Below are 18225 nucleotides of genomic sequence, written 5' to 3' on the forward strand. Positions count from 1 at the left end.
TTTTTTTTTTTTTTTTTTTTTTTTTTTTTTTTTTTACGGGGACTAATATTCTGTGGGAGATAAACAACTACTACTACTACTACTTCACACACACACACACACACACACACACACACACACACACACACACACACACTTGGACTCATGGATTGGAATAACAAAACTGAACATGATTTATTTGTATGTTGCCAAATGATTTCCCGGAGCTTCTGGAACAAAATTTCGGAGGCCCATGAATGCTGGAGCCTCCATTTCCTGCCACTTGTTGTTAAATAATGTTTAAGGAGTCAAGTGGATTGAAAAGGGAAAATATATCTAGCTGCAGTATGTGTGGACTTCTTTTTTTTTTTTTTTTTTTTTCTGGCATGTTCACTCTCAACGCAGGAAAACTGACCCCAGTTCAGAAATGTGTGCGCCACCGAGCTACGCCTTTATCTGCAAGTTTAACGAGAGTGATAAAGACGAAGATTCACAGGAAGTGACGGTGATACGGATTTGGACCTTGGGAATGTTAAATATTAATCCTCTCCTGCCTTCCTTTTTAAAACCTACTCACATGCTTAGCTTGTCTTATCATATGAATCCGTGCTCTCTCATTCATTATCCAGCCCATGGTGCAATTCTTATTATAATGCTTAGATAATCGTCCGGGATATGTGTTCATATCAATCATAACTTTTATAATGTGTGCGTATTCATGTGGTTGTATATAAAGTAAATTCCGGCATGATATCCAGGTTATTTGTGTGTGAGTCCAATATGTCGGTGTTTAAAGTCCGTTCAAATAAAATATGGACTTGGTTGAATTATGTTGAAAATGGACCCGTTTGCTCCGTAGCTCAGTTTCAACTTCTTTATCTTTTGGAAGAAATGACCCCTCCAGTGTTGATGCACATGAATTTGAAATCCTCCTCAAGGCCCACGCTCTCGCTGTATTTGACAAACTAGGTTTAAATAGAGAAGGTGTCTTGTAGTGGTTTTTACTGGGTTTGTAGTAGTTTTCTTTATCCATAATTAGCCTGCTATGTGGGCCTAAATATTTTATTTTGAAATTCAAACATTTGAAAGTATATTGTGAATCCCTGTGTGGCTCTGGGAGCAGAGGAAATAAGTCGGTCGAGGCTGGTCTGTGCTGAAATGTAGGCTGACATCGCCATCTAGCGACGACTTTGTGACATACTCACATGGATATACTTAGAGTTTAAACAATAATAATGATAATTACAAAATAATAATACGATAACCGTAATAAACAGACAAGGGTGCCAAGTTTTAGAATTTTTAATAATTGTAATAATGAACATAAACACTCAAATTCCATCTTTTCCTCACTCTTGGTGCAACAGTACAATGAAAACAATCGATTAAATATTAGTGATCACAAGGACATTTAATCTTGAGGGTCACACTAACATGAACATATGTATCTTTTTTTTTTTTAGTGCTTTAATTTTGTGTAATTCCTAATTACATGTTAAATGTGAAATGCATACAGTCCGTTGTATCCATTCATTAAGTTACTCTAATATTTTACGTTGCCACAATATGTTGCGTTTTTACGCGTAAAACGTTGAAATATTAGAATAATTATAATCGTACATTTATACATGTTGGTTTGTTTGGTTGGTTGGTTGGTCTGTGGGTTTCAAACGGCGCAGGCGGTCGAATATCATTCTGTTTTGTGCTGCTGTTTTTTTTTTCTTTAATTTATTTTTTTTAATTACCATCTTTTAATGTGTAGGCATATATGTATAACAATATTAATAATCCCAGTAGGAATCGCTTTATCTCTTTGATTTTAGTTTTACAATTTCAGTTCACTTTCCCTGAAAACTAACAAGAACGAAGAAGCAAAACGTATCGACAGCCGAAAACGATTCTCGGTCAATGTAATGAGAAAATATAATTATTATAAAGGACAATGAATTTAATTCAAGCTTCCTCTGGTGGCTTCATAGACATGTGTGGTTGTCGTGGTAATGTCATATTTTAAAAACAAATATTGCGAAATCAATAGGCTGCTTTATTTAAGATGAATTGTAGCCTAGTTTTAATTTAAGAGATTTGAATGTGAATCTATTCTCCAAGTATCGTTGCAAGTTGTTTTGTTTGAAATGTGGTGCTTGTGTGAGAGTGATTTGCTCCTGACGCGACGGTCAGTGTCGATAATTACTTGGTGGCAGAGTGTGAATGTTTACTTGTTTTTAAAAGATTTTCTTTTTGAGTGACTGTACAGCTGTAACGCAGCTGCAGCCAAAAACCCATCGTCTCAGCATGCTGGGTTTGGCTCCATTTAATGAATATGATTCAGTCTTACTGGCAGTCAAATGTCAGACATGAAACCAAATCCGTCCTTATTCAGAGCCCCGGCTCCTGTAGCTGGCCTTCCCAGCTGTTAGGCTGATATAACGGTTTTAGCCTGGTTTTGTGAAATGTGCCAGCTTTATGCATTTTATGTCTTGTCCCATTAATTTCAAGCACAGAGGCTTATACTGGACGTTACTCTCCCAGTTATTTGAAGCGCATAGACTTAGCCGATAGGTTAAGTAGTCTAAACGTGAATGGCCCTCGTCACTGAAATATAAAATGATTGATTTTCCGTGGTTTTTCGACCCTGGTTTGAATATTTTGGCAAATAACACAAGTGGAATTTGTTGAACCGATTCTCAGTATTTCACACACATGGTGTTATCTCTTTCACCTTGCCTTTGCCATTGGGCCCCTGCCACGTCCTTTGTGCCCTGTCCCTCTCCGAGCCCTCTTCATATAAGCCTGAAATTCATCTTTAACTGCCACGTTGGCAACTGCAGTGTTTATATATTTGTTTATTATGACAGGATTACGCACACTCAAACAAAAATATTTAATTTCTATAAATCCTTATCCAGAGCCTTGGCGCTACATTATTTTTGTCATCATCATTAGTATTAGTAGTAGTAATATTTATTATTATTTAGCCTATTATTATCCTTCTATTATCATCATTAGGGCTGTTAGCAGCATCAGTAGCCAATAGTTATAGTGGTGATGAATTAATAATGCTATTGTGGTTCTCAATCGTAGTCAAACATAGTTTATCATTTTCCGACTAAACTTGGTTTTATTTATTGGATTTATATTTTAAGGTCTATTAGCCTAATTTATCCTAATGGGAGTATTTTTAAAAAACATTTTAAAGCATATTTTTAGTAGTCACTCATTAAAGTGAGAGTTGCATTTACGACAGGATCGTTTGCAGTCAGCTGAAGGTTTGATTGTGGAGTAGCTATTTCTAAACAGTGAGTAGTCAGATATGTTGTGCTTATGACACGCACGTGGCCAGCTGCTTGATATCTGATACAGTAGTCTATGTGCGCGAGCACGGAATCTTGCGTTGCCTTCTGACGTAGGCAGAGCGCGGAGCGCGCACGTCTTATACAATAAGCTCAGAGATAGGAGGAAAGTGAGATGTGTGACTGCTCGGCGCATCCTGGAGTCCAAAAACACAGAAGAACGGAAGAGTTGAAGCTTTAAAGCGGAAGTTTAGTGCAGTGACGTGAAGTGAGCGGCAGCTGGTTGGCTTTCAGAGAGCACAGCAGCGTCTCATTGGTTTGCGGAGAAGCAAAACAAGCCTGTAAGTCCCGCCTCCAGCCCGAGGCATAAGGTGACAGTCCAAAGCTCACAGCGCTGTGCTCCGCCTATCCCTCTCTCCTATCATGAGCCATCTCTGATGGGACAGCCCAGCGGCTGGCAGGAAAACACAGGAGGCTGGACTCACTGCTCAAGAATTGAGTTCTGCTGCCACACTAAGGACAAACAGTGAATTACAGTTGATTTAATGCTTTAAAAAAAAGGACGAATTAACCTATTTTTAAAGCAAAAAGGCACACCTGTACTTCCGTTATAATTTAATTCCCCTACTTTAATCACCAGCAGGTGAAGAAAATGAAGTAAGAAGGAAAAATATATCTATTATTCAAGTTTTCAAACAAAATATTGTAGTCTGTGCCGTTTTACAGTTCAATCCAATGTTACACCAACACTGAAAATAGCCTGACTGATTTTAAAGAACAATCAGGTCAGGTGGTTTCTTTCCGTCGAGTTAATTGACAGGACTCGGCTCTTCGGGTCAATTTTACACCCTCACAGACAGTAGGCTATCTCTATAACCGAGGAAAAAACTCCGAATCACTGAATAAACTGATACCATAGGCGGCTTTCGGATCAGTGAAGGGGTCAAGCAGACCACATATCTAAGACGTAGCCTCGCCTGGTCTTGCATGTCTCTCGCCTGGCTGTCAGCCGCGGTTGAACACAGACAGGAGCATTGCTCTTTACATTGACCTTCGCTGTCTCCGTGCGTAATGGAGGCTAGGCCTACAACCTTCACTCATTCAGCAATATAGCTCTGGTCAAGCCTGAAAAACACGAGTTTGGTTTGGAAGTTAATCTCGTAATACACCACAAAGACCGGAGCAGACATAAGCTTATCCAGGACCGTGACAGCGGTCAAATAGAAGCACTTGACCGAGATTATGTGAAAGCTTCCTCCATGTCCCAGTCGGCGCCTTATTCCCCCATAGTCCTGTCCTGATTTTCCCGTCCCGATTCCCCCCGTAGATCATCTCATTTGCTTTCAAATATAAATGCCACATAATTTACAGTGTTCATTTATGAAGGGTGTATAGACTGTTTTAAAAGAGACGCACAAGGAGTTGGCTGTGTGTGCGTCGAATACGTGGCCTTTGTTTTCGCATAGGAATTAAATTAATTCTCTCTACACAAAATAAACCTTCATAGTTCACGTTAAATTAAAGTTCAAGAATAAACCGGAATAAGAATAAACTTGCAGGACATGTAACCGGGCCTATTTGTGAAGCAAACCTTTGTTAAATAGGTTGCACTTGGCCAGCGCGCTAACCCATGCTTTTCTTGAAAATTTGGTTTTAAAAAGCAAGATTGTAGAATATACGGAAATATGTGTAACTTTCAAAAACCGCCGCATGTTAGTCGGATATGACAGAGTGACTAACCTATTTCAATCCAAAATAAACTTTTTAAAAGGCTAATTCCAAAAATAATTGCACGTTTGGATCTTTTCAGATAACGGTTGTCTGATGATTTTGTGGCCATCCTCCATAAGAGTCTGGATCAGGTGGGATCTGTGATTCGCTCGTCATTGTTTGATCTCAGATGAAGCAAATGTGAGACACAATGGATTATGAAATATTACATGGTTCTCATGGGATGTACATGAAAGGAAAGAGCGAGACATTTAATTCAGTTGCGAAGTTTTCGTTCAATAAACTTGTTTATCCTGAGTACAAATAGACCTGATCTAAATGCTATATTTGGCGCAGTATCTGTGCTCGTTAACCGAGATTTTCGCATTTAAAATAAGACGAAAAAAAAATGTCTCAGGAGTAATGAACACAATGCGAATTTCTCAATTTCTAAGTTTCAAACTTTCTTATCTAAATAGTCTGCGAGCGTCGCGCGGGTTTGACTTGAACATTTTGCAAATTTCATGTTGTCATCTACTGTTAAATATCCTTTTGTATCTTGTTATATAAGATGAATCTAAAGCCGAATGTAGCATGAGATGATGAAAACGAAAGATCTAACAGTACATAGACTTTTCTTAATCAACGTATCCACTGGAGAAGACACCCTTAAAATGAGGTTTCTTTTCTTTTTAAAGTATTTGAAATTTGTTTTTTGGTTTATTTGTTTTTGAGCATCGGCACGCAATCAGAAGACTTGGATCTAAGTGCAAATTCAATTTCTAATATTTTGTTAACGTAAAACACGGTTTTCTGACGCCATAGCCTAGTTTTTGCAGTGAGTTCCTTTTTTTTGTTTTGTTTTAATTAAATTCAAAGCCATTCGCTACACTTGAATTGCGACCTATTTCTTTCTGTCATTGTTTCTCCTTTTTTCTCCTTTGTAAGATTTCATTTCTTCTCCCACTGAAGTCAATTTTATGTCCTTTTTTTTGTCCAGGCCCGCTCCTCCTGACGTCTTGTTTCCCAGGATACCCTCTGCAGGCTAATCCAGCATTGTGAGTCTCCACTGGTTTTGTCGGTGGCTGCTCCCGTTGACCGTGGAGTTGGTCAGTTTCCCTGCATGGCCCCTGTGTGGTCCGCCTGGGCCCCTCTGTCGTCGCCATCGCTGTCGGCCCACATTTCTGTCACCTGTGGATAAATCAACAGTTGTTCGCTGAATCAGGTTCAAATTTACTCAGATTATTCTTGCTCGTTCACTTCCTATTCAACTACAGTGCAAGCTGTGATTGTTTCATGTTTCACTCTGATGGTTTTATAATCCTCAAGCAACTCCAGGCTTGTATCAGTGTATCCAGCAACATAGTAACGGCTGTGCCAAGACCGTTTAGCCTATCATTCAAGTTCAAAACCACTTTTTAAAAAATCTAATCTAATCTGAAAACGGGCAATCAAAGAAAAACGCAACTAAACACGTAGCATATGTTTATATTTTTTAACTAAATCGATTTTGGTTGAAAAATTATACATTTATTATTCAGCTCAGCCTGGTCTACATTTGTTGTGGTGATAGGACCACTGTTAACGTATCACAAAACTCCTGTGTGGCAAAGTTGTATTTTGTGACCTTTGAATGCATGTATAAGAACATGGCGCACACACAGTTGGCACCGTCTTCTTATAGTCTAATAAGAAGACTGCCCGTGTATCTTTTCGGCCTCCTGCTCAGCACACTACAGTCGACTACACACAGTGTTCTCATTTTGATGCTTTGAGGTGCAGGTGTGGTGGCTGCTTTCTTTTTTTTCTATACCATAAAATGAAAACAAAACAGCCTGTACTAAAACTCCGGGCTTTTTTTATTCCACTTAAAGACTCAAACTACAGGAGGTTTCTTTGCAAGACACTGAATGCGCCTATTTAGCCTCCTTTACAGCCTATAGGCCTACCTGACGTGGCGTTAAACTGTACTTTCAGATCCTCCCCAGGCTTGATTGTTTACTTGTTGTCTAACAAGGTTTTATGGCAGAAGGATGGGGCAATCTGTGTGTCGCATTCTCTTCCTGGCACAACCGCTGCACTTCTATCACTCTGGATTAGTAGTTCCTCTTCATTTAAAGTGAAATATATTGTGTTTATCAGTGAGGTCATATCATTTTCGATTCAAGTGCTTAATCCAAAAACGTAAATGGGTGTCTGTGTCTGTGTGTGTGTGTGTGTGTGTGCGTGTGCGTGTGCGTGTGCGTGTGTGGTAAGATAGGAAAACATTAAGACTTTAATTGGAAGAAAACCGTGTCAGTGTAAATACACTGCTTTCTCTACCTCGGTGCCAAAATCTGAAAATATGAAGTGAATGTTGACTTTAAGGTTTGATGACAATTCTCCAACTTAAAATCATGAGTCGTCGGTGTCACTAGTTTACTATTTAGAGTTGAATCCTAACCCACAACAGAGAGAATACTGATGGCCCACATCTCTTATGATGCACTGTTAATGCGAAGATGGAATTCATGTTACTTTTCCTCAGCCTACAGTCACAAGCGCACATTATCGACCAATCTTGTAACCTAAAGCCTGCGTTAATGCAACAGCAATTAAAGGAACTCCATCCGGGGCACAGTGGGCTCTTTGCTCTCTGTGAAGGACTCTCTCCCTCCCCCGAACTTGAAGTCGACCGTACAGACAAAGCTTTGGCTTTGAGGGCTTTTACGCAGCGCCAGACTGCAGTTTTGGTGAAGAAAAACCGCACAAGAAGCATAGTCAGAGAATGAGCAGAATGAATTCCTTTAATACAAAACACATTTGACCTAAAATAACCTTTTAATATTTGTTTCTATTTTTAGGACAATTATTATTTTTTCAAAATTCAAGTAGTTTTTGCACAAATGATCAGAGATAGGGCTTAAATATTTATAAGTAGAAATCTTACCTTAGTTGTGTGCAGACATAATGTTTCTATGTTGTTGAAAATCCTCAGCTGCTGATTTTGAGTCCGTGTAGGTGGCGACTTCCTACCACGCTTGGCCAGTTTTGTGGTGTCTGTCTGGCCGGGGAGAAAAAAAAAGCACTGCAGAATACTATAGCAGCTATAAAAACGCAGGTCTGTGCAGAGCTGGCTTTGGTTTTCCTGGGCATCCTGTGCTCAATTACAGCTTAAAAGCTTCAGCACAACTCGTAGAATTTGTCTGGATTGACCGAGAGGCGGAGCGTGTGGTCGCAGAGACACTAGAGTTGCTTGTGTCCCTGCAATTTATTCAAATAAAATGGCCTGCGAGCATAACAGAGGATAGCACAGAGGCTGCATGGTTTTTTCCTGTTTTGATACACTCACGGGGTGTTAGTTGGTACTTGCACCGTCTTAGTGTGTGTGATATTTTAAGGTTGTGTTTCACATGTGCCATCAGGAGCCCCTTGGGTCCCAATGTGCACCAGCGGGCTGTGGGGCCAGGCCAGCCGCGACGGTCTTAATCCGAGCTCAGGTCTCTCATTCACAGCACATTAGAGTCAGGTTGCAGCCTCTCCAAAACCAGCTCCACGGTGGCCTCAGAGCAGAGAGCAGGGGAATGTGCACTGTAACTTGTTGACCAAATCAAATAGAAGAAATCTCTGCAATTCAAAATATTCAGCCTTCTGTATTTGTTGTCATAATTTACTTTAGCATCTATGGAAAGTAAACCTTTGGTTCACAATTATCTGCGTTTTCCTTTAGCCTATGTCAATTTATGGCCTCAAAATATTTGGATTATATTCACATTCAGAATTTAGCATAGATCTCTGGAGAAAGTGTTGCTAAGATATTTCAAATCACGACTGCAAAATGCAGCTGCAGACATTTCAAAATCCTACGCAACATTATTCTTTTAAAACAATGTTTTGCCCTTTGAATTTGTGTGTGTTGATTTTGATGGGATTTACATATGTATCTATATATCACTCATGAGAACAAATAGAAAAAAACCCTGTGAACTGATGGAACTTATTATTCAACAGAACACAAAAGTGCCTGTAAATTTCTGAACGACGCACAAATGAATAAATATTTGCACCAAAACGTAAAGAAATAACCGTGCGTAAAAGTGGATCGAGCTTGAATATCGCGACTTTTTTGAGATGTTAGTGGAGCCATTAAATGTTAATATGGGGGGGGGGGGGGCAGACAAGGGAAAGGGATCATTTTAAAATATTATACTTTTATTTTTCTAAACAGCCTCTAACATTTGACTATTGAGCAGACTGTTTTAATGATTGTAGGCGTCAGACTTTAACCCTCACTTCATGCGCTTTTTCCTCAATAAACCTGTGGTCTTTTCTGAGAAGAATCTGTCGGTTTCTTCTGTTGCTGTGACTAAAAACTAAATATTACAACAACAAAACGACAAACGACACTCTTAAAATTGCTATTCTGTGTTACTATAAAATTGAAGATTTTCTCCAATATTGATTTTGTAAAAAAAAAAAAAAAAATTCAGTTTGGTCTTAGTTATACTGTCACTGAACACAAGGCTGTGGCCAGCTGAAACATTAGCCGCTACTTTGAACATGACCCTGATAACCAAATGCCCACTGGGCCAAATGCTCTGTTGTAAAACCACCAAATGATGATGACTAAGACATTTCTAAAGGAGACTTCAGAGATAAGCTGGCTGTCCCCATCCTCCAATTTAGGGCGGTGTTGTCTATGTACTGTTTAATACTAGTTTAGTTAATGTTATTGTCAGGTAGGGTTCGGACGAGTTAGTACACAGAATCTTTTTATTTTATTTTTCATGCACTGTATATATCATTTAAAAACAAACAAAACTAGAAAAGCTTAAAATACGCACACGTGTTATTCCAGGACAGACTGAGTGTGGACGCGCACAGAGCATCTGGGAAATAGTTATTGATATTTTTGCTAAAGCCTCGATAGAAATCCCTCTTCTCTATTTTAACTACCAGCATCCAGTTATAGTTCTCTCTTCTTCTGACTTCGTTGCATGTAGAGGAATTCATTTTTAAGCCGACATGGCGATAAACCACCAATGTCAAGCTTTAGGGCACACAGCAGTCATGTCTCTTACACTCCGACACAGTCTCTTTCTCTTGCCTACACACACACACACACACACTCACACACATACACACACTCACACTCTCTCTCTCACACACACACACACACACGCACACACACACACACACACACACACACACACACAGAGGCAAGACAAGCACACACACAGCCTGAAAATCTGTCAATTTCTGCCGCGTGGTCACGTGACCTCCTCCTCCGTGGAGTGGATGGAGATGGCTCTCCACGTCAGCTTACGTCTCCAAATTTCTGTTTAGCGAACCTGCTTCAAAGAGGCAAGAGGCACGGCGCTTCAGAGCCATGTTCAGGGCGGTTATAGAAGAATCAAACCCCAACATAGAGTTATAGTAGAGGGTGAACTACGATGATGGATTTTGACGAGAGGGTCCCCGTCGGATCGAACATGTATTTGCCCAGTTGCACTTATTACGTGTCGGCGGGGGCTGATTTCTCCGGTCTTCCCTCGTTTTTGTCCCAGTCCCCGTCCACCCGCCCCATGACATACTCCTACTCCTCTAACCTGCCGCAGGTCCAACCCGTCAGAGAGGTGACGTTCAGGGACTATGCAGCCATTGACGCGTCCGGTAAATGGCCGCACCGAGGGAACTTGCCTCAGTGCTACCCGAGCGCAGAGGACATGGTGCACCGGGACTGTCTGTCGGCGCAAACCGCCGTCGTAGGGGACATGTTCGGTAAAAACAGCCCTGCAGCCGCCGCCGCCGCCGCTTATCACCACCACCACCACCACCATACGAGCGCCGGGTCCGCCGCCTCCAATTTCTACGGGAACGTGGGCAGAAATGGCGTGCTGCCACAAGCCTTCGATCAGTTTTACGAGACGGCGTACGGCAACGCGTCGGAGAGCTCCTCCACAAATGGCTACTCAGGGGACAAAACAGCGACCAAGCAGCCCGGCTCTGCGCCGGAGGAAGCTCCGTCGTGCCGGGACACCGAAGTAAAGGAGCCCCGGGATGAGACAAGCAGCCCGGAGTTGTCTTCCGGCAACAATGAGGAGAAATCCAGCAGCAGCAGTACGTATTAAAGTCAGCGCCTTGGTTATGAGAGAAAGTTTGCAATCTTGCGCGCTGCTGTTAAAAATTTTATATGCTGTTTTATAAGCATATAAGGTTTATAGAGGGCCTGTAGACCCCCCACTCCCAACAAAACTTTGTTATAAACTGCAGGATCACGTGTTTGGAATTGAAATTGGCCGTGAAAGACAACAGGCCGTGATTTTTCTGTAACACTCCCTGACGTTTCCAAAAAAGCACCCAGTTATAAATGTGAATTCCTACCGGCTGCAGACCTGCGTTAATTCCATCTATTATAAACGTGCTTGTTTCACGGTTTCTTAGCGTTAAAAGCGCATTTGCATGTAATGAGGGTGGCGCCTCTGGTTTAAGGTTTAGCACACACATGAGCTCTTGTGTTAAAGCTATCATGGAGGTTGTGTTCCCACTTGTACATTTTCCCCTTTATGTATTCTATAAAACCAATATTTTCATATAAACTGTCTAATGTAGCACACTCTGCTTTTTCTGTAGCTAGGTAGGCGCTTGTATTTGAAAGTGAGCTTGTTGTTTTCATTTGCTAGAAAAGGTCAAAGCCCAAGTGTATTGTCTAGCGAACCAGCAGCGAATGGTTTGGTAATCTTTCCAGTGTAATATAATATCAGTATATATGACACTTGAAATGTTGAAATGGGAAATATGTTATTAATGCTTTATGTAGAGGAAATCCGCTCATGTGTAATCTGGGCAACATCCAGGGTGTATAAATCTTGTTGTTACATAGTCATGGCTTATTTGAAATGTTTATATTTTCTATGACCGATAATACTTTTTTTTTGTGGCTTCCAGATGGACAGAGGACCCGCAAGAAGAGATGTCCTTACTCCAAGTATCAGATCAGAGAACTTGAAAGAGAATTCTTTTTCAGTGTGTACATTAACAAGGAGAAACGCCTGCAACTGTCTCGGATGCTCAACCTCACCGACCGGCAAGTGAAGATTTGGTTTCAGAATCGCCGCATGAAGGAGAAGAAACTGAACAGAGATAGATTACAGTATTATACGTCCAATCCTCTGCTTTAGAGGTCAAGACGACGTCGTCTCAGCTCAGATAGCACTCTGGTGTGGGACCGAGTGCGTTCACAGACTGACTCTCCGGCTGTGACTCTCCCTGTGTACATTGTGTACCACGATGGCTGCGACAGCAGCAGCAGCAGAAGCAACACTGCTCAATGGTTAATTTCAAGTTCGAGGACAACAGTATCCTGTGATCTGAATAACCTCAAGAGTGAGCATGAATTAAGACAGTCCGTTGACTTTGATATCGCTCTTCAGACTCTGATTTTTTTTTTTTTTTGGGGGGGGGGGGGTGTATAGAAACGGAAACTTTTTGTCCTAGCCAAGACTGTGCGTGCGAAGGCCCATGTTAATGTTATTGTGGCTCACAGACGCCTTGTTTGTTTTTTTCAAACGGGCAAAAAAAAAAAAAAAAAAAAATTAAGTCACTAATTGACGGATTCAGTGTATTTTGTAATCAAAAGATTTATTTTGCTTTTTTCTGTTTTTAAAATCAGAAAAGTTGTGTATTTAGGATGATGGCGGATATGTGACTGAATCTATATTGGTGTGACCAAATGAGTCCGAACAGGATGAGAATGTAACGTGTTTGTTTTGTCAGCTTATTTATTTTGTAGCCACTCGTTTACTATCTCCTTTAATGCCACGCCTAATCAAGTCAAAGTCCATTATTACAGACAAGCCATTGGGATTCGTGGTGAGTCTGGGCTGACCTCAAAACAAGCTTTTGTCGTCTTTCCTGTGACCTGCAGAATATGAGGGCTGAGTATTTATATTTTGAGTACCCTTCAATGCCCAAATCCGTGTTGTCCTCTTCTTTTGATTTTTGGAGACTATCAGGCGAGTATTGATAATGCAGGCCAAACCAGAGAGATAAGCTCGTCCATTGGATCCGTGTGGAGTTGCACTGAGGTACACGCCCAACATATTCACACAGGTATATATATATGCAGCGGCCCTCTTCGGTCTAATATCGATACGCATAACAGAATATTTTTCTTCATGACTTGTGATCCTTTGGTACTTGCAGTGTAAAGATTTAAAAGATACATTTTCAAGTGTGCAGTCAGGGCAAGGCTGGTCAGGGTCACCGCATTGAATCAACTGCTTGGTATGCCCAAACTATTGTGTATTATACTATATTTCCAAATAAAAAAACAAATGAAAAGGTTATTGAAAAAAAAAATCAGTTCCTGCGTGGTCATTCGTTTTTTTTTTTTTTTTTTTTTTTTTTTTTTTTTCTTTTTCCGCAACATTTTTTGTTTTATTAAATTTTTTTTCTAGATGTAGGTCTGCTGAAGAATAATACGCACCTGACAATCATTTTACGCCAAACCAGCACATTCAACTCACGCTTATGTGTAGAAAACAGTTAAGACATGACAGTGCGGCAGAGCTGAGGGGCTCGCATGCAAATTGTGAACAGTGCGACTTTACAGACGCGCGCACACACATACTCACTACTTCATGCAAATTAAACATAAATTTATATTTATTTTTTTGAAAATGAAAGTTCGTACAGTGACGAATTAATTATTAGAGCTGTCAGCTTTGTTAAACAATGATGTCACATAATCTTAAATGTTTAATTAAGGTACTACACAAATGTAGATCAACATAAATATGCAAGATATTCTTTTTTGTGCGGTGGTTAATTATGATTTTCAATAAATAAAAAAAAAAAAAAGAAAAAGAAATCCTGTTTTCATGCTCTCTTCTTATGCTGCAGCTGCTGCGTTTCCAATGAATTTGAACCATGTCCCACAGTACTTTGAGCAATTTAAGATATTTTATTTTACAACTCTTCATTCCAGGTGAAGGAAATTTGTGCTATTGAACCAATGTGGGTAACTTATAGGCCCACACTTTGCCTATCTATCTCCATAACATTTATTGTTGCCAAACATTCAACATTGCACTATCCACACTTTGTTTTCTATTTGTCTCGCTCTCTCTGTGTAGTGTGTGTGTGTGTGTGTGTGTGTGTTTGTGTGTGTGTATATATATATATATACACATATATATATATGTGTGTGTGTGTGTAAACTGTCATTTCGCTGATTGGCTTTGGAAACACTGCTCCAACAGCCCTTCTCCTTTGGCTAGGGTCGCCATATTTGCTGTTGTTATCACTGTGTTTATGGGAGCTAGCCGCAGCGCATTGGCGTTCATATATGACAGTCAAAAGGGCCATAAACGCGGGGAGAGAGGCTGAAGTTTATGGTTGCCTCTCTCTGCCATAGTCAGGCCTTGCCTTGCGCATCCTTTACTGCGCGCTGGAATTCCGTCCCTAATTACGGGACATCCTCCCCGTTGCCGCAGCAACGCGGCCATAAAAGCTGTCTGAGAGTCTGGAGCATTTGTACAATTGGAGTGCAGTGCAATAAACCGTCTGAGACCCAAGGTTATTAACTGTGTTACCAAGGAGGCGAGAGCAACGACAGGGAGAGGACGCACAGGAAAAGCTTCTGCTTGTTGGCTGCATCTACTTCATTTGAGAGGCTTTTCCCCCTCGTGTGGTTTATCCACCACGAATCGGTGTGGAGGCAACAGCTGCACTCAGGATTAGACCCTCCTCTACCACCGGGCGGCGCTATTGGGACCAATGTCATTGCCGTGGATCTTTTCGTCTCCAAGCTCACCTCAAATGCATGCAGGTAAAAGTTGGTGTCAACACAGTCTGGAGCTGTGAATAGTTCGCTTTACTTTGCAGGAACCAACCTTCGGTAGATGTACGTGTTCAGTTCTTGGACTCTTCTCTTTGCTCGCGGGGTCTGATGGTTTGAGATAGGAACCGTTTTGTGTTTAGTTTCCACATTTCTAGCTCTCGTGCTCACTGGGCCGTGCGGTAGAGAAAGTCTTCCTGGGGGCCCTAATAAGGCAACACATCTGTGCCAAGCCTTCATGCTGCATGTGCTATTCATTTTGCTGAGCTTGAGCTTTTTAATGGGTGAAGTATAGCATGGCCGGCTTGTACCTGGAGAGATCCGCAACCCCTTCCAGTCCAACCACAAATGTTTTGGATTTGGGAAAGTCTGCCTCAATGTTTAAGAAAAAAATGGATGCAGTTAGTATCTTGAAGATACAGCAGTATAAGCAATGGGTTCTGGGCACAAAACAAATGATTTCATTTTTTCAGCTCTTGGTAATGCAGCTCATCTTAAATCACAACAGCTGGCCTTGTATGCTCAATCTTCTTCGTCTTCCTCCTCCTCCATTCACAACATTTTGACGTCCTTCCAAAACACTTGATTCTCTGAACGTGCCAAGTGTCTAAAGGCAGTTATTAGAATAGTAGATTTGATTGTGATAAGGCAGCAATCGCTTCTCCCTTTTCCTTCCTGTCATAGACATAGATCTGCACTATGAGGCTATTCGGTGTCCAAGTGGCGAGTGGCTATTCTGGACCTTAATGCGTGTGGACCGAATCTCTTTCTCCCCTTTGTCTCTCGTGAAAAATAAATGCTTCCGCTGGATGTAATAAAACGCCGCATTATTGTTCATAACTGCACTCGAGACGAACATGATACGACTCAAACTGCCTCTTCGGCTACGATTATATGGGCCTGATCAAAGCCAGTGGTCAGAGTAAACTGTTTTGAGGATATAATAGCCGGGCAGCTGTGAAAATGAAGATTTAATAGCTACAATTAATAACTGTAACACAAAGATATCGATAGGCCTCCATGCCAGTACAAGACCATGGAGTGTGCAGGGCCAAAACACTTTAATACCGGGCGAACATAATTAATTGATGTATTTAGTTTCCTTACTGGATCATATGTCCCATAAGGAACAGGCCACTGTGGGGAAGAGTACACAGACTTTAGACTTATTGCTGTTAGTTTGTGTGTTCTTACTGGGCTGACATTGTAGTGAATTATTTTATGGTTTTTGGGAATTTCTTAAACAGGCACAAACGCTCGGCGTACGGCTTTTGTCTTTAAAACCCCCGCACTCCAGAAAATGCGCTTTACTTTATACATTTCTATAATATATCATTTTGCTATGGAAAATTGGTTATTGTGTTATATCCATATAGACGTAAATAACCTACGAGCAACTTGCAGTCATTTAAGTCATTTGAAATATGTGCGTTTTGAGCAGCAGTGATTGACAAATGTCCACCGTCGACGCGCTATCTAAGCCGGTGTACATAAATGAGCTGTCAATGACAGCAGCGGTTGAAAAACCTAAATGGGCTCAATTTATGAATTTTCCCCAAATTTGCTCATTTCAGTACAACAGGCTGCAAACAAACCCGGGGGGCTATAGCGGCCACCTGGGCCTGGTAATGGCAAAGCTGGCCGAGATTAACTTCAACCTGGAGAGAGCAATAGAGTGCACATGGCCAAGGACACTACGAGATGGAAGGAGAGTTTTATTGTGGCCCTTATTGCCCCAAATTGGACCGACAGTGTGACTTGTATGTGCAAGCTTTATGCCTGCTTTGCTCTGGCACACTGTGACTGTTCCCTCACAACACCGTGATCAATATTTTAGCAGTTGCACTAATTTAAATTTGTATACTGAGCGCAGTTTCTATTATCTGATGTTTGTATGAAATGCAGATTAATGCTGCAGTAAAACGAAACTATATGTTTGCTGTAATGGCCTTTGAACGAAAGTAAATGCAGATTTAACCTTTTCTTGCGTTGTGCGTAATGGCTCCGGATACAGATGATTTCCAGATAGACTACTGAGTTAGTGAAAATACACAGAAATACAACCACTAGGCTACTAATACAAATCATAATTTCAAATAGATAAATGATTTTCATGGTTTAATATGAAATGTAAAATTACATGCGCATAATTTTTTTTTATAAATCATAAAGAGAGAACCAGTGTATAACACAGCCTCTAATAAGGTATGAATGTGCTGTCAGGGAATCGCTGTATTTCCTGTTAGGCAGGTTATTTAAGGCCATAATCCGTTCAACATTGACTGAATTATTTTTTGTATAAAGATTTTCCCCCTTTACTGTAACTTTAATTGCTTTTACTTGTGTCAGGGAAATGTTCTGCCTTTTGTTTACGCGCGGGCATAGCTGTGCTAATCTTGGAATTTACATAATTCAATATTCGTCCAAACTGTTAAGTTTAAATAGATTATGTTTGACGTAACACTGTATTTTTAGCAGCACAGAAAAATAACTGTTAAATGGTGTAAACTTGATATTAGAGATGGAAGTCCTTGTGGAAAATAAACAAACGAAAATCTTAAAATTGAACGAAGCAGTGCATTAGATATTACTCTCTCAAACTCCAGACATCAGTCTTAACATATTTGCTTTTAGTGCGGAAGAACTCAGAATGTCTTCTGACTAAAGGGTGCACCTTATAAAACAGCTTTTTTCCAAGGCTTTTTTGCCAAAGGCGAATTTTCCCCGCAGTTCAAAACACTTTATTACCACTAAGTTGTATGGCTTTGTTTTTTTATGTCTTTGTTGGTGGGTTTCAGCAGCCCTGTAGGCTACTTTTAAACTTGATTTGCCACCTTTAGACTATATCTGCCTAATGCAGGCTGTTTTTTTTTTTAATTAATTTTTTTTTTGTATTGAAAAGGATTTGTTTTGTTTGTCATGTGTATGCACATGTGAGGCCAGTCACTCATATGTCAACACATGGGTCTCAGGTTTTATAAATCTGATGCTTCTAACAGATATTTTTGTATGTGCTGTGATTGATTTGCACGTTGCAAAGGTACAATCAGACATCATTTGGCGGTTCGCGCAGTTGAAGCATTTGTTTAAAGAATACGTCCATGAATTGCAGATTTTTCACAAAAATGTATTTTTAAACTTTGTGTCGCGTTGGACCTTGCCCCTTGTCCGGAGTAGTGGTGGTGCATTAAGGCGAGGTGAGGGAACACACTGATTGCTGTGCTGTCTCCTTTCTCTGCCTCAGCTCCATGATGGATATCGCTCCGTCTGCTACGTAGCCTCGGAGTGGGAGGGACTGCCCATCTTCCAGCATTTCCATTGGTTTTACAGTCCGCACGGCGGAGAGGGGGGCGCCTCTAATCATATCCAGCATGTTTTGTACAAGAAATGTCAGCCAGAAAGGGCTATCTTCTCCCTTCGCCA

General features: G+C 40.8%; 1 protein-coding gene across 1 annotated transcript; it reads left to right on the plus strand.

Annotated features, from left to right (window-relative positions):
• Window positions 1-10414: 10414 nt before the first annotated feature.
• Window positions 10415-12142, plus strand: hoxa11 (homeobox A11). The gene is made up of 2 exons (XM_022747381.1): window positions 10415-11081; window positions 11910-12142. The coding sequence occupies exons 1-2, from the start codon at window positions 10415-10417 to the stop codon at window positions 12140-12142; spliced, it is 900 nt and encodes a 299-aa protein (XP_022603102.1).
• Window positions 12143-18225: the final 6083 nt, after the last annotated feature.

The sequence above is a fragment of the Seriola dumerili genome, unplaced genomic scaffold (genome assembly GCF_002260705.1).
Source record: "Seriola dumerili isolate Sdu_G_001 unplaced genomic scaffold, Sdu_1.0 BDQW01000110.1, whole genome shotgun sequence".
Taxonomy (NCBI): domain Eukaryota; kingdom Metazoa; phylum Chordata; class Actinopteri; order Carangiformes; family Carangidae; genus Seriola; species Seriola dumerili.

Bases quoted from the DNA above. Each gene is read 5' to 3' on its own strand.
- hoxa11 (XM_022747381.1), top strand. From the start codon at position 10,415: ATGATGGATTTTGACGAGAGGGTCCCCGTCGGATCGAACATGTATTTG. The intron at 11,082-11,909 runs GTACGTATTAAA...TGTGGCTTCCAG, and splicing joins GGAGAAATCCAGCAGCAGCA to ATGGACAGAGGACCCGCAAG.